Raw genomic sequence first — 14,356 nt, 5'->3', positions numbered from 1 at the left:
ATGTGAAAACTGAAGCTGCAATAACACAATAACCCAATAAACAGGGACAGCAAATGGAAGGGGGAGCTGTGTAAGAAGTTACAGCATCACCTTTTATTCCACGTACAACTTTTTTCCAAGAAAACTTTTTTTTTTTCAATATCGTTGCTTAATAAAATAAATTAAGTTATTTCTTCTCGACATCCTGAGCTGGGTAATAAAATTTTTAAAAAGTTTGTGAATAATCTATTTATCTTTGCATTATTCAAAACATCAAAAGAATTTCAAACCTGGAATCAAAAATGATTCTTTTAAAAATTAAATTATCATTTGAATCATGACACTGGAATACTATAATAATGACAGCAATATTCTTGGGGAGCATTCTGGCATGGAAAAAGCAAGTTAACGAAGTTTAACCGGAGACTTTCGCCGATTGCGAGTTTCACTGATTTAGTATATATCAGTTAAAAAGTTCACCTGTTAATATAAGAAACTTCCAGATACTTTGGATACAGCAAGTGAAAAGCAGTTTGGATTAAACTTTCTTCGGAAAACAAGAAAATGTCACAAACTAGAGGAGAAAATTGTTCATGAAGGTGAAAAGCCAAATGGTAAAGTGCATTTGTCACCAGTGAATTTGACAATGAGAGAAATTTTTTTTTTTTTAAAATTCTTAGCAAGCATTCTATGTTATCAATTTAAGAAATAATGTTGTATGATGCTTGTTTAAAGAAGGTGAAAAAAATTTCCCTTGTTCTAAAGTCTTGCTTAAATCAAGAACCACGAGAAAATCTATTCAATTCTTCGGTGTATCTGAGGTTAGTAAATAGTGCAGTTATCTCTTTATACTCGGAATTGCGTTGTAATTCCTATTGGTCGAGAGATTGGTCGAAATGACAAATTATAGTCATATCACTCAGAACCAGATGTTCTGAAACCTAAAATAGTTTGCTATATATTCAGAGGTCCATTTGTTAAACCACAAATGATTGTAACAATACTGAAGTAGATTGACACTCATATACTAGCTTAGGGTATTTGTCTACTTATATTTTTATTTACACTTTTATAGTTAATTGCATATCTAATGGATTAAAATTTTGAGGTAATATCTTCTATGGTTTTAATAGAACCGGTATTATCAGCAAGTTCGAGACGATCGTTTAACTTATTAGCAATGGCTTTATCAATTAGGTCGATATATTAAAGGTTACTATTTCTCTTACGCCTTCGCCGATATTATCTGAACCGTGTCAGAAAAAAATGATTAAGGTTTTCTTCACACTTATTGTTGTGTTCATAAAATGTTTATACCTTTTTGTATGGTTCTTTTTATCAATCTTACCTAATGACACCAGAAAAATTAAAAGTAGTTTACAATAGCAACTCATTATTTTGTGTGATCTCTCACACGGAAAAACTAAACAAAGCGATGTCAATGTTTTTCTGTAATTTGGATAACATTGACATATTGAGTAGGCTTATGAAGCTGCGTCTAGTAAGGCTTATTAAAGCATTAAACAATCTAAAAGCGTTATATAAAAGCGATCAGAGGATTTGAACATACGAAAAAACCAACCGTCATTTGATGTCTAAGATTTTTACTTGCACGATAAATTTTTTTGTCCGTTACCATAGTTTACCTATTCATATGATATAGTTCATCAAAATTGATAGTTTTAAGAACTATGGTTCAGGAAAACGTTAGTTATGACTTCATCACACTTAAGGACTCACCACTAACCATGGAGGACATATTTTGACAGGTTCAAGTCAATAACATGAATTCATACCAATTCCTTGTAAACACACTTGATAAGGATAACCCATTTAAATAGTAAAAGAAAAGGCTGCTTTTGCTTTGTGTAATAGGACTTTACACTTGCGAAATACTTTAAACGCTTCAGCTAAAGATCCCAAGGTAAGTGCTTTAACTTAAATAATAACAATATCATGCGATATGTTATATAATTCTATAAAAGATAGATTCGTTATCTACAAAGTGAACTTGCTTTTTATTAGCGACAAATTCATCAGTTTTCTAAAAAAAAAAAAACCGTAAAATTTTTTATTTACAACTTTATGGTAGCACATTTATGTCAAAGTAAAGAAGGAAATAATTCAGTAAATATTTGATCAAGGGAGAAATTGTCTGTGCTATTAATATATTCTTTATCCATTAACTTTTTCACGCCATGAAAGTCATCTACACTGTTAAGTAAGTCCTCGAGATCATTTAAATAACTTGAGTCAGAAAGTCTACTTTTTTCAGCTTTTTTCATATTATTCTGAGTGAATGACTGAGTTAAATCTCTTTCATGTGAAGTATGAAATAAACATGTGGAATTCTGAAAGATATTTTCAGTTTTTATAGTATTAAAGGGCTCATTAACCAAGTTTTGGATGTCTTGGCAGAGATCAAATAATTCATTTGTGTCTTCATCAGACAAGTTCGAAATATCGGTTTGAGATTCGTCCGAAGAAGAGCTTCCACCGATTTGTATGTTTTTGGTGACCTCTGTAGCAAATTCACTTCCAGTTTTCTTTGAAGCATTGATTTCAAAAATTTCTCTTGGTTCGATTCGCTCAAGGAGGTCAAGTAATTGGTCAGTCTAAAAGAACCAAAGAAATATTAATAATACAAGCTCTTATTTACTTAATACACTGATAAAAATGTATTTCAAAGTGAATTAAACACAAACATAAAACAACTTTTATCAAATTTATAATATAGCCTAAGTTCCTGAGTCTCAAATATTACTAAATAAAATTAAAAGAAACAAAAAAAAAAAAATAAAACAATAAGCCACTTTATCCAAAAACAGAACTTTACCTTGGATTTGCAATCCACATCGTGATTAAGGAAACAAGGAGTGCTTTCAATTTCTGCTGCTGAGAAATTTTAGGCAATGCATGCTGACTAGGCACTTCTTCTTTCTTGATCACAAAGAGATTATCTGAGACACCATTACTTTGAGTGTAAGTGTGGTCACTATTATTGTCAATGTCCATTCCAATTCGAATTCTTAACTCTTTATTTTGTTCGATAAGATATTGCATACTTGATTTTAGTTCTTCATTACTTTTTTTAAGCTCCTTATTCTAAAAAGCGCAGCCATAAAGTACAAATAACTATAATTTAAAAATAGATATTTACAAGAAATGATTTTGTACAACACTTTATTTACCTCATTTTCTAACCTGCCAACAATTTGTTCCAGTTCATTCATTCGCTCTCTTTTTCTATCTCTAGCTGATTGGGCTGCTACACGATTTTTTAACTTCCTAAATTTATATGTTAAATATTTCTGAGATTGAAGATGTGTAAAATGCATAGCTTTACATAACAATGTACATTGCAGTTATGTTTTTGAAATAAAGTTTTAAATATTTAATGGTTTTTAGGTCTTAAAGATACATGCAACTGATGTTTTTGGTCCTTTTAATATTGATTTTAATGAAAATTGGTTTACTTTTAATGTAGAATAAACATATGCATTTTGGTGTTCATATCTAACTATATTATCATAGATGGCTAAATTCAATTAAATAACTATTGAAAGCTCAGATTTTTATTTTGCTTAAAGTAAATCATACTCAAAGCAGTTGCAAAAATAGATAGTGTTTCTAAGACCTGTGTGGCAACCATATTAAAATGGTACATTGAAGTTTGCAGACCAAAAATTTTATGCTCAACCAATCAGATCCTTAGAGAGTGACAAGTACATTCCAGTGATTTCCAAAAGTGATCAAATCAAAACTGCCCCAGTTATGAAAGCAGAAATGAAACATACATTTTCAGAGTTGATATCAACAAAAACCATTAAATGTTGAATAACTTAATATATAGGCAAGCATTTCATTTATGCAGTATTTTTAGTTTTTACATGAACATACAGGCACAACAATTAATCAGATTAATTCAACCATAACAAAAACATCATGTACCAGAACAAATTTTGGAACAAATGGCAATTGGGCTTAAAGTATTAGAGGCACACTAAGAAAAATAGTTTATTCTCATCTATTTTTTTTTTTTTTTTTTGGTGGGCTCCACTCTTAGTGCAGTACTGCAGTTATAGCTAACATAATAAAGGAAATCAATGGACTGCAAGTATTTTTTTTTTTTAACTGAATTAAGTTACAAACCAGAACCAAAGAATTATTAATTTTTCTTTGAAAATACGTTCAATTAAAAATTAACTAATAAACTTTTTAGAAGATTATACCTTCGGATCATTCTCTCTTGTGGTGTAAAATCATCTAACTTTCTCCTCTTGCGACCAGCTTCTTGACTGCCTTCCTTCTCATCTTCGGCAATCGAACTAAATATTTTTTCAGCATCGACATTTGCCAAGCTAAAAATACTAGTCTTAAGAAAACTTGTATCGAGCATCTCTCATAACAATACAAATCTCAATATAAAATCATCTAAAATTTTGAGAAAAAGGCTCCTTCAACTTTTTCATTGCATTAAAGTTATATAATTTTTTGCGATGAAATTTTTAACTATCAGATCGTGTTGAAAGATGATTGGTCTAAGTATCGAAAACGTCATTTCTAAATATGCTGGGGCATAGCAACAACAAAATTTAACTCCCCCGTAGATAATTTTATGTTAAGTGTTCTAATGTAGTAAAGGATCAAAACCAAATTTGCGTGATTTTAACTCTCCTTCCAATCCCTAACAGCTACTTTAAATTAACATACTTTAAAATACTGAACTGTCAAAATTGTATTTTTTAGGCTTAAGAAATAAATTTAAAAAACTAAATTTGCGCTTATCTAAATCCCATAAAACGCGTGTACAGTTGCACGAGTGATTTAAGTAATTAAAGCGCAAATATTTATTTTTTAATTCTAAATTTAAATTTCATAACTCCAAAAAACCTCTATTTTAATATCATATATTCATGTGATACATAATTGCATATACATGTTGGGTCAAAACTCACATTACCATCAAAAGACAAAACTTTTTACTTTTAATTATTTTATAATTTTCATTTTACCGTTATAATGAACACAACTTAAAGGCTTTTTACGTTTAAACATGAAAAATAACACCTTTCAACCAAACCCATTGTCTATGCTAGAACGACATTCAAACTGCACTTTTTATGCAAACTTGTTTCGGACTTTTTAACTTATACCAAAACTCAGCTATGTATAAATATTGTGTGTAGAAATATTATGCTAAAATGGTGATGTAGAATTAGGAGTATTTCCGAAAGAACCAATTTTAGGGTATGCGGGACCCAAAGTGAGAAATGAATGTGAACAGATAAAACACACACAAGTGCAAGATAGCACACAAGTTCAATTAAATAAATAAAAAAATACACACAAGTGCAAGATAGCACACAAGCGCAGATAAATAATAAAGCACACAAAAGTGCAGATAAATCAAACAGTTGATGACTAATGTGAGAAACCTTAATAGTGCTAAATCTTTTTTTTAATAATTTTTTTGAACTAGGAATTTTTGTTGCTTAGTTTTATAACTTTTTTTCTTTAATTTGTCTTTATCTTCCTCTTACCCCCACTGAAGGGACTGTTTAATCGTTTTGTTTGCACATAGAAGTACAACTGCGTTGACGACTTTACTATTAATAACAGCAGCAAAGTAGCTACGCTCGTATTTTCAAAACAGCGATTTGATAAAATACGAGCGTAGCTGAAGCAATATATACTTAATAGTAGGTTGAGTGTATAAAGGATAAAAAACTTTCTTTTTATAAGATAAGATTTCGATCTCTTAAAAGTTCACTCGTGTTCAATAAACTGTCAAAACAACAATCAAAATATGAGATACAATCTTGTAAACGATCAAGTCATATAACATCTTTAAGTGTAGGCGTCTAAGAGTTATCATTTGTAGATAAAAACATTTATGAATCAAACAATTCAATTTAAAAAAGCGGGAGTTTTCGATTGAAGTAATTTAATCAAGCTTTTATCTAAAGCAAAATCATTTACTTGAAAATGACCAGAAAAACGTTTTCCGAAGACTTTTATGAAAAGGCCTCAAGAGCTCAATAAAGAGCTGCAAGTTAAAGGATATTTAAAATCAGAATTCATTTTTTTACGTCATTGAAAGCCAATCTCTTCTGCTTTTGTCTTATTCTTAAGAGGTAAATTCCGTCTCTGTTACTTTTGAAATAACTGAAGCATAGGAGTCTTTTTTCTTGTAAAGTTGTTTGAAAAAACGGCTAATATCTTTCCTTGCTGACGCGTGTTTAATTAGAAAAGCTTTTGCTTCTACTGTAAACATGAGATCATAAAGCATGCGAGATATCCAGTCCAATATTAGAAACGCGGTTGTATTGTTGCCATATTTGTTTAAGAAGAAAATGACCAGAATACTAATGACAAGATAAGTGGCATGACATATTGCTGTAATTCGAAGCATTGAAATGGCAACAGAAATATTCTTTAGTGAATCACTTTGTTGAGTCACCTCCACGTTCTTCATCATTTTTAAAAGAAAGAATTTTAGGAGAACGTTTAATGTGATGCAACTCAGCATTGGGATGATGCCAATGATGCCGCACACAACAGTAGGGTGCATATCTATTTTTTTGTAATACTTAAGAAGCACAAACAAAGATGAAATAGAAACTGAGACGATCCATGATGGCAGCGCGTATTGAAAAAATAGTTTTTTACCGCTTTCAACTCTATTAAAATTTTTGTTTAGATTTGAAACTCCTTGATAGCGGTTGTATGTTGAACTAACGAGAATGACCATGTTGACAGTGAATCCCAGGTAAAGGAGAAAATGATAATCGATTGTGGATTTACAATTTATTGTCGGAACTCCTTTTTTTGGGTCGTATACTCCATTAAGTGCCAGAGAAGCCAATCCACACAAGTTTCCTGCATAACTTGATAAAAATAACCTTGCGGCTGAGCAACGGCATGCCGCTCGATTATTCAAAGTAACCGTAATTGTTAAGAGATTTAAAAACACACCCACAAAGACCATAATAAGTAAAGCAATATTTTGAAAGTGGGTATAGATTCTTTTGTCGGTGTAAAAGTAGGTACAGTTCATTATTCAAATTTCTTTTAATCAGCTAAAAACAAAATTGCATCAGCATTACAGATTTTGAAAAAAATTGTTCCAAGTATTCCAAGAGAGAAAGAGAAAGAGAGAGAGAGAGAGAGAGAGAGAGAGAGAGAGAGAGAGAGAGAGAGAGAGAGAGAGAGAGAGGAAATAATAAACAAAAAAGAGATATTTGAAACAAACGAAAATATTACTTACATACAGAAATTTTATTCAAAAACAAACGTTTTTCTGAGGAATTCTCGTTCACGTTGTGATTAAGCTTATTCTAAAATACAGAATAATAAACAACATCAGGTCAAAGTGAACCATTAACAGTGCAACATCTGCTTTTTTTTTTCTTTCTTAAAATTTATATGTACATATCAGAATTAGTCAAACAAAAGTCATGAAAAAATTTATGTGTATATATTGGCTAAAAAAAAACTTTTTATTCTAATTTGAATAATTTTAATATAGGTTTTAAGTAGTTCGTGAGAACCTTAAATATTAAGCAACTTTAATCAAAATGTATGAAGGTTTTTAATGGACAATACCTATTTTATGGAGATTGTATCTGTGAAAAAGAAACTATACATATAAGATATAAATATAATTCATATAATCAATTGAATAATGTAGTTTTATTATTATTCTAATTGTAAATTTCCTAAAGTCAACATACGTCCAAAATTTTCTAACTATTTCTTTCAAGCTTTGCTTCTTTCTCTATCCTCGTTCCCTTTAACACTTTTTCCACATTGTTCTTGAAATAGTTCACCAAATACCACCAATTTTTCATTGGTATTTGACATGGTTACTCTAAAGTTTAGTGATTTAAATATATTTCCCACATAATTTAACGCTTAAAGCTTTGAAGTAACGCAATCATGAGATTTGTCATTTTTTATTGTAACGATGATTGTAACGATGTTGACAAGAAACCAACAAGAAGCATAAGAAGATAAGCGATGTTATGCTTTGACTGATTAGCATTATATCCATGCCGCAATGAAGTGGGATGTGGGGAGATGACAAATTTTGGTTATCACACAAAATTTGGTTATAACACTAAAATTTGTTGCATAAATTTAAAAAAATGATTACCGTGTATACTCGCGTATAAGTCGATCCAAAAATCAATACAAAATCAATTTTTACATTTTTTAATCAATATTAATAAGAAATACGAAAAAATTTCTAGGAATAAATTTGTTTTTTTTCTGACCCGCATATAAGTCGAATTGCTGTTTTAGAGTAAATATTTCGTCAAAAATTTCTCGACTTATACGCGAGTATATACGGTAAGTTTTTAAATATTTAAATGTTTTTGAAATATTTATTTGCAAGATAAACACTTTCATGAAGAAAAAATCCTTCTCACTCCCCCTTACAACTATGAAACTGAAGACAATAGAATATTTAGGGTTCCCACAAACTATTTAAAATGGACGTAAAAATGTACATATAGGAATAAAAACTTATCTTTTTATGTTTGAACCTTTAGAAAGGACAATAAAAAAAAAAAACTTAGTGCTAAAAAAGGGATCTCCCCAGATCATAACTTGGGCTCAAAAACTTTCTTTTAAATGTTTTTGTACTTATATGAAGATTTTTATTTATATGAAGAAAAAAAAAATGCAATTAAATTTACTATTACACACAAATGCTATGAAATAATTTATCATTACTTGATAATATCTAGAGCAAGTGTATGTAGAATACTGAGTAGAATCAATATCAAAAACAAATATGTGTAATTCAATACATTTTTTATTCAATTGGAATACTCAAATGCAAGGTGGCATTTTCTATGTCATTCATCAACAAAATATCTTATATCTTCTGATATATGATATCTTATATCTTATGATGTAGATACCTTAAGATGTATTGAATAGGATTTTGTTAATAATATTGATATCAATATTTTTCTTATAGCGAAGCATTTTTATATGACGTTATAACCCGATCGGTATTAGAAGAGTATTGGTATGTCAATAATATTTAAGTTTCTATAGTGCAGGTTTTTTTTCTCCTTTTTCCTCCCTATCTCCTTCCCTTTCCACAGCCTATGAAAAAACAAACGCATGCATAAAAAATAGAAGAAATGCTATAGAAATGTTTTAGCTCAGTTACATTTCAGATTTATGCTTTAAATATCTTATTATTACATTTAAATATAAACCTAATAATTACTAACCTATAGAAACATTGGCTTATTAAAATTAACTATTTAAAAAAAATAAAAAATAGTTGATTTTGAGTATCAAGTAATGTATTTTATATATATAAGTCCATAGAGTTCCATTAACGAGAATTAATAAAAATTAATAAGAATTAACGAGAATCAGATAGACCTAGACCCCAACGCTTATTTCGGTTACAACCGACAAAACGGAACTTTTTGAATAAGACCTCTTTCTCTGAGGTCGTTTGAGTAATTGAAGCAATAGTCTTCTCGCGAATGAATGTTTTATGATAAATATAGTTGCTTCTAATGTAAACGTCAGATAAAAAAGTATGCGTATTATCCAGTCTAACGCAATGAATACGTCACCATTTTCTTTATATTTTTCTAAGAAGTAAAACACCAACACACCAGCGATCAGGTAAATGATGTGACATAATGTAGTTATTCTCAGCATAGAGATTGCAATTGCAATATTCTTTAAAGATAGGTTTTGTTGGGTCGCCGCAGCATTTTTCTGCATTTTGGTCAAAAATATTCTGAGAAGTATATTTAACCCAATGCAGACTAGCATGGGAATGATGCAGATCACTTCACATACAAGAAAATGATGAGTTTTGTTATAAAAATATCGAAATAACACAGCAGAAATTGCAACAATAGCAGAAACTATCCAAGCAGGTAAAGCGTATCGGATAAATAAATTTTTATTTGAATCAAAACTGTTGGTCTTGTTCTTAAAATTCGATATTCCTTGATATCGGTTGAAAGTTGAATTTACAAGCATTGTCATATTGACCGTCAAACCCATAAACAAGAGAAAATGGCGATCGATTTCATGCTGATTCCCCATGTTAGGCACACCTTCATCATTTTTGTATACACCGTTCATTGCTAAAGAAATCATTGAGCAAATGTTTCCCACATAACTTGACAAAAAAAGCTTTGAAGTGGTGCAGCGATGGGATTTGTCGGTTTTTACTGTAACAATTATTGTAACGATGTTGACAAGTAAACCAACAAGAAGCATAACAAGATACGCAATATTTTGAAAAATAATATAATTACTATCACCAATACGAAAGTGTGTCACATTCATTTTTAAAAAGATCTTGATTTGAAAAACGGCAAATACATTAAAATATTTTACCGATCTTTCTTTGTTTATTAAAGAAAGTTTAAAAAACGGCTGCCGATCAGCGCATCTTATGATACTTAAGCAAAAAGCAAAAGTATTTATTACGTCATTCTCATAAAAATGCTAAGTTTTTTTTTTTAATAAAAAAGAAGCCACTTTTGAGGAAATATCACGAGCATGCATTATTTGCAACTGCAAATTTATTACTCATTGTTCTTTTGGTTATTTTCAAAATAAAACAATTTATGATAGTGCATAAATAGCTCAATTGCATTAAAGAGACAAAAACAATAAATAAGGTAATAGCAATAGTAATAGCAGAATTGCATGAAAGCTTACTTGTAAAATGTCAGAGGATTTGTATGAATGAAATACTTGAAAAAAGATTTGTTGTTTTAAATATTTGAATGGACAAACGAATTTGTTCTCGGTGTCACTGCAACTGCACCTGATTGATAGTCACAAGAATTTTTTTTCAAAATATTTGGTTTGAAGGCGAATTCCCTATAAAATAATATTTTTATTGCAAGCTTTGTGAAGGAAAGAAAAAAGATCAAATAACCAATTTAAGAAAATCACAATAAATCTATTTTATCCGCCTGTTGTTTATTTATAAATTTTCTTTTCGCATTTCATTAATAATCTATCGAAGGCATTCAAAAATTAGGTTTGAGTATGAAATTTACTTTTGGTTGAGACTAAATTTAACCTTGTAAATTTATACTTTTATCGAATTTTAATTGTTTTCTAGTTTGAATAAGATTATTGTGAAGATGTCACCGTGAAGCGATATCTTCATGATGATATGATCGTCATAATATTACGTCGTGGTAAAACCCTTTGAAAACTTAGTTAAAGCCTATTTATTTATTTTTTTTATTTTTTTTATTTTTTTAATTTAAGTTCTAAAAAAGTTTTTAAAATAGAAAAAAAAAGACTTTTTTTCAAACACACTTTTTCAATTAAAATCTTTATTTGAATAAATGGAAAAATTGTTTAAAAACGTTACAATTTATCTGCATTAAGTATGAATTAAAATTTCTGATTACTGCACAAATAAGAATTAGAATTTGCATTCGAGGTTTTTTTTTTCTCATAAATTATACGAAAGAAAAAAAAAACAAAAAACTGAGATTTTACAAACGCAAAGATCAAATGATAAAGGAGTCAAACTATCAAAACAACAAAGTAAGCATTTTTATCATATATTTTTGACAATCCTTAATCAACGAGATTGTAAAATTCGTTTCATTAGTGAACCCGATAATTTATTTACCTTAAAACCCGATAATTTAACTTAATCTTATTAAAATGGTCTGTATTTAGCGAGACAATATCGCTATAGGCATCATAATGACGACGTTAAAATTTTGCTGACAATAAATAAGTTTTAAAAAAATTCTTTAAAATAAAAGTTTAACAACAAAATGATTTTTAAAATGTTTAACAAAAGAAATAAACTTTAATCTTTTGTAAACCATGAAAATATAAAAAAGAAACGATTCCGGGATCAACATTCTTGAGGACTGTAACCTTGACAATAACTTACCATCATTTTAATCATGAACTATATTAATTCAGACTCCATCCGGATGATAAAAAATTTGTTAGTTATTTAAAGTAAAGTTATGCAAGAAAATATGTAAGAACTGCAGTTAACCATTAAAGCAAGTCACTCTAACGCATTTACTAAGAATCTGGGAAGAGTTTTGTTAAGAATCTGGGACGAGTTTCAATGATATATCTTCTTTATATACTTTATATACATGAACAAATCAAAAGTATTGCATATATATCTAGTTATTAAACTGTATCCGAGTAACCAAAGTCATATGACAACAACAAAATATGAATGACTTCATACTATTTGTTAATTGACAGACAATTAAAACATTTATGTTGAAGTGCGCAGTTCAGTTTCAAACTGAACTGACTTCAGTTTCAAAAGACTGAACTGATTGGTTAAATCTTTTACTTCCTCTCTTTAAATTTCTTTTAAAAAACTGACAGATTTCTCTCCTCGCCCATGATTGTTTTAAAAGAAATGCTTTTGCTTCAATTGTAAATATGAGATCAAAAAGCATTCGCGATACCCAATCCAATGTTATAAATACTGTTCTGTCTATGTAATATCTATTTAAGAAGTAATAAACTGTTGCTCCAATTATCAGGTAAATACTGTGAAATATTGTAGTTATTTTCAACATTGAAATTGCGAGTTTGATATTCTTGAGAGATTCGTTTTGACGCGTCACTTTTGCATTCTTCTGCATTTTATTCAAAAACAATTTTAAATGAATGTTTAATGCTATACAAACTAACATCGGAACGATACTAATGATTTCACAAATGAGAAAATGATGAAACTTGTTTACAAAGTTTCGAATTAAAACCGAGAGCGTTGCTATTACAGCAGAAACAATCCAAGCAGGTAAAGCGTATCGAATGAAGAGATTTTTATTTGAGTCAACCGTAACAACTTTGTTCTTAAAGTTAGAGACACCTTTAAATCTGTTGTAAGTAGAATTTACAAGCATTGCCATGTTGACTGTAAAACCCAGGAACAAGAAAAAATGGCGCTCGTTTTCTGGCTGACACTTGATATTCGGAACACCTTTCTGAATATCGTAAACTCCGTTCACTGCAAGAGAGACTAATGCACAAATATTTCCTGCATAGCTTGATAAAAACAACTTTGAAGTCGCGCAGCAACACCTTTTTTCACTTTTTACTATGATAACTCCAGTAATGATGTTTACAAGCACACCAATAAAAAGCATCACTAGATAAGCAACGTTTTGAAAAACGACGTAATCTCTATTGCCAACATAAAAGTACGTGCAGTTCATTTTGTTAAGCTACCAATTGTAGTAAAAAATTTTCCTCCAAAACACAAAACTACCCTTTTTATTGCAGAATTAGAAGATGAAAGAAGATTGACGTGAAAAAAAAATTCTTTTACAATTAGGGATTTGCAAACATTATATAATTTTGTTTTTAAAACTAAACTAAGCAATTAAGCTCACCATGCTAATAAAAAAAGAGGAACCGATGCTGTGTCATAAAATACTTCTTTTTTCTTATTTTTTATTTTTTCCATCACTCAGCACTTTTACACTATTACATTGTCAGCACAATTAGAAATTACTTAGCTTTTTGGATTATTGTGTATTGTAATTGTAATAATTATAACAATTGTATTAATTGTAATAACTGTATGAGCTATATTAATGGTAATTGTCGTGCTTGTAATTACTTTTTTTTTAATGATTAAATATCGCTTTAAATTATAAACAATTGCAAACAAATTTATTTCATTATAAGCTTGAAAAAAAAGTAAGATATTTGAATGTTTTTATACAAATTCCGTGTCTAAAAATTTATTTTTTAATCATTTTTCGTCAGTTTTTGTAAGTTAATAAATAAAAAAATTTCTTAAATGCGAAATAAAACCGTTTTAAGAAATAACGCAAAACACATTAATCAGCCATCAATCTTGTTATCTGGTAGGGTTTTAACGATAACAAACTGTTTCCAAAATCTGTTCAAACCTTAAAATTTTAGTTTAGTTGATTAACTATCAGAAAGATAGGTTTTGGTATATTTGTACTGGTTTCTGTGAATAATAGACAAGTAGATTTACGACAGAAATTTCGTGATACAAATTTTATTTTATTTGAAGATTTATCACTTTTGCTTCGATATTCCTGCGTAAAAGCACTATAAAAATATTTTAATGTTTTTAAAGAAAACACTTTTTTTTTCTTTCTTTCTTTAAATAAATTAATATAATAAGGCTTCGGTGGAAACTCCAGGAATAATTTTCATTGATAAGGCCTATGAAATAGGCAAAGGTCTTTTCGGAAAAAAGGCCTAACAACTTTGTTGCTGCATTGACAGATCCAAATTATAAACAACTCATAATTAGTACTGACTATCCCAAACGCATGGATCAAGTTTCTTCGAACTGTAACATCAATCTCTCTCATACAAAAAC

General features: G+C 29.4%; 2 protein-coding genes and 1 long non-coding RNA gene across 4 annotated transcripts; 1 reads left to right on the top strand and 2 right to left on the bottom strand.

Annotated features, from left to right (window-relative positions):
* Positions 1–1,936: 1,936 nt before the first annotated feature.
* LOC145183067 (uncharacterized) lies at positions 1,937–6,371 on the bottom strand. The gene is made up of 4 exons (XM_080058396.2): positions 4,212–6,371; positions 3,171–3,267; positions 2,816–3,084; positions 1,937–2,594 (listed from the first exon to the last, which is right to left on the bottom strand). Exons 1-4 carry the CDS (start codon positions 4,376–4,378, stop codon positions 2,351–2,353), a joined length of 777 nt encoding a protein of 258 aa, XP_079914522.2. The 5' UTR covers positions 4,379–6,371; the 3' UTR covers positions 1,937–2,350.
* Positions 5,711–13,560, bottom strand: LOC145183485 (uncharacterized). 2 transcript variants are annotated; one of them, XM_090084496.1, is made up of 3 exons: positions 11,909–13,560; positions 7,250–7,319; positions 5,711–7,061 (listed from the first exon to the last, which is right to left on the bottom strand). In XM_090084496.1, the coding sequence occupies exon 1, from the start codon at positions 13,206–13,208 to the stop codon at positions 12,279–12,281; it is 930 nt and encodes a 309-aa protein (XP_089940622.1). In that variant the 5' UTR covers positions 13,209–13,560; the 3' UTR covers positions 5,711–7,061; positions 7,250–7,319; positions 11,909–12,278. The 2 variants fall into 2 exon arrangements, with proteins under 2 accessions (XP_089940622.1, XP_089940621.1); XM_090084495.1 differs by lacking the exon at positions 11,909–13,560 and adding an exon at positions 7,716–8,335.
* On the top strand, positions 6,408–7,190 carry LOC149890130 (uncharacterized). Its single transcript, XR_016451606.1, has 2 exons — positions 6,408–6,542; positions 6,683–7,190. It is a non-coding gene; the product is annotated as an uncharacterized LOC149890130 (long non-coding RNA).
* Positions 13,561–14,356: the final 796 nt, after the last annotated feature.

The sequence above is a fragment of the Hydra viridissima genome, unplaced genomic scaffold (assembly GCF_058129835.1).
Source record: "Hydra viridissima isolate aposymbiotic clone 2 unplaced genomic scaffold, HvirCarnegie_v1 scaffold_4, whole genome shotgun sequence".
Classification (NCBI taxonomy): Eukaryota; Metazoa; Cnidaria; class Hydrozoa; order Anthoathecata; family Hydridae; genus Hydra; species Hydra viridissima.
This window is presented reverse-complemented; position numbering and strand designations above follow the sequence as displayed.

Bases quoted from the DNA above. Each gene is read 5' to 3' on its own strand.
- LOC145183067 (XM_080058396.2), bottom strand. From the start codon at position 4,378: ATGCTCGATACAAGTTTTCTTAAGACTAGTATTTTTAGCTTGGCAAAT. The intron at 3,268-4,211 runs GTATAATCTTCT...ATATAAATTTAG, and splicing joins CAAGAGAGAATGATCCGAAG to GAAGTTAAAAAATCGTGTAG. The intron at 2,595-2,815 runs GTAAAGTTCTGT...TGGTTCTTTTAG, and splicing joins ATGTGGATTGCAAATCCAAG to ACTGACCAATTACTTGACCT.
- LOC145183485 (XM_090084496.1), bottom strand. From the start codon at position 13,208: ATGAACTGCACGTACTTTTATGTTGGCAATAGAGATTACGTCGTTTTT.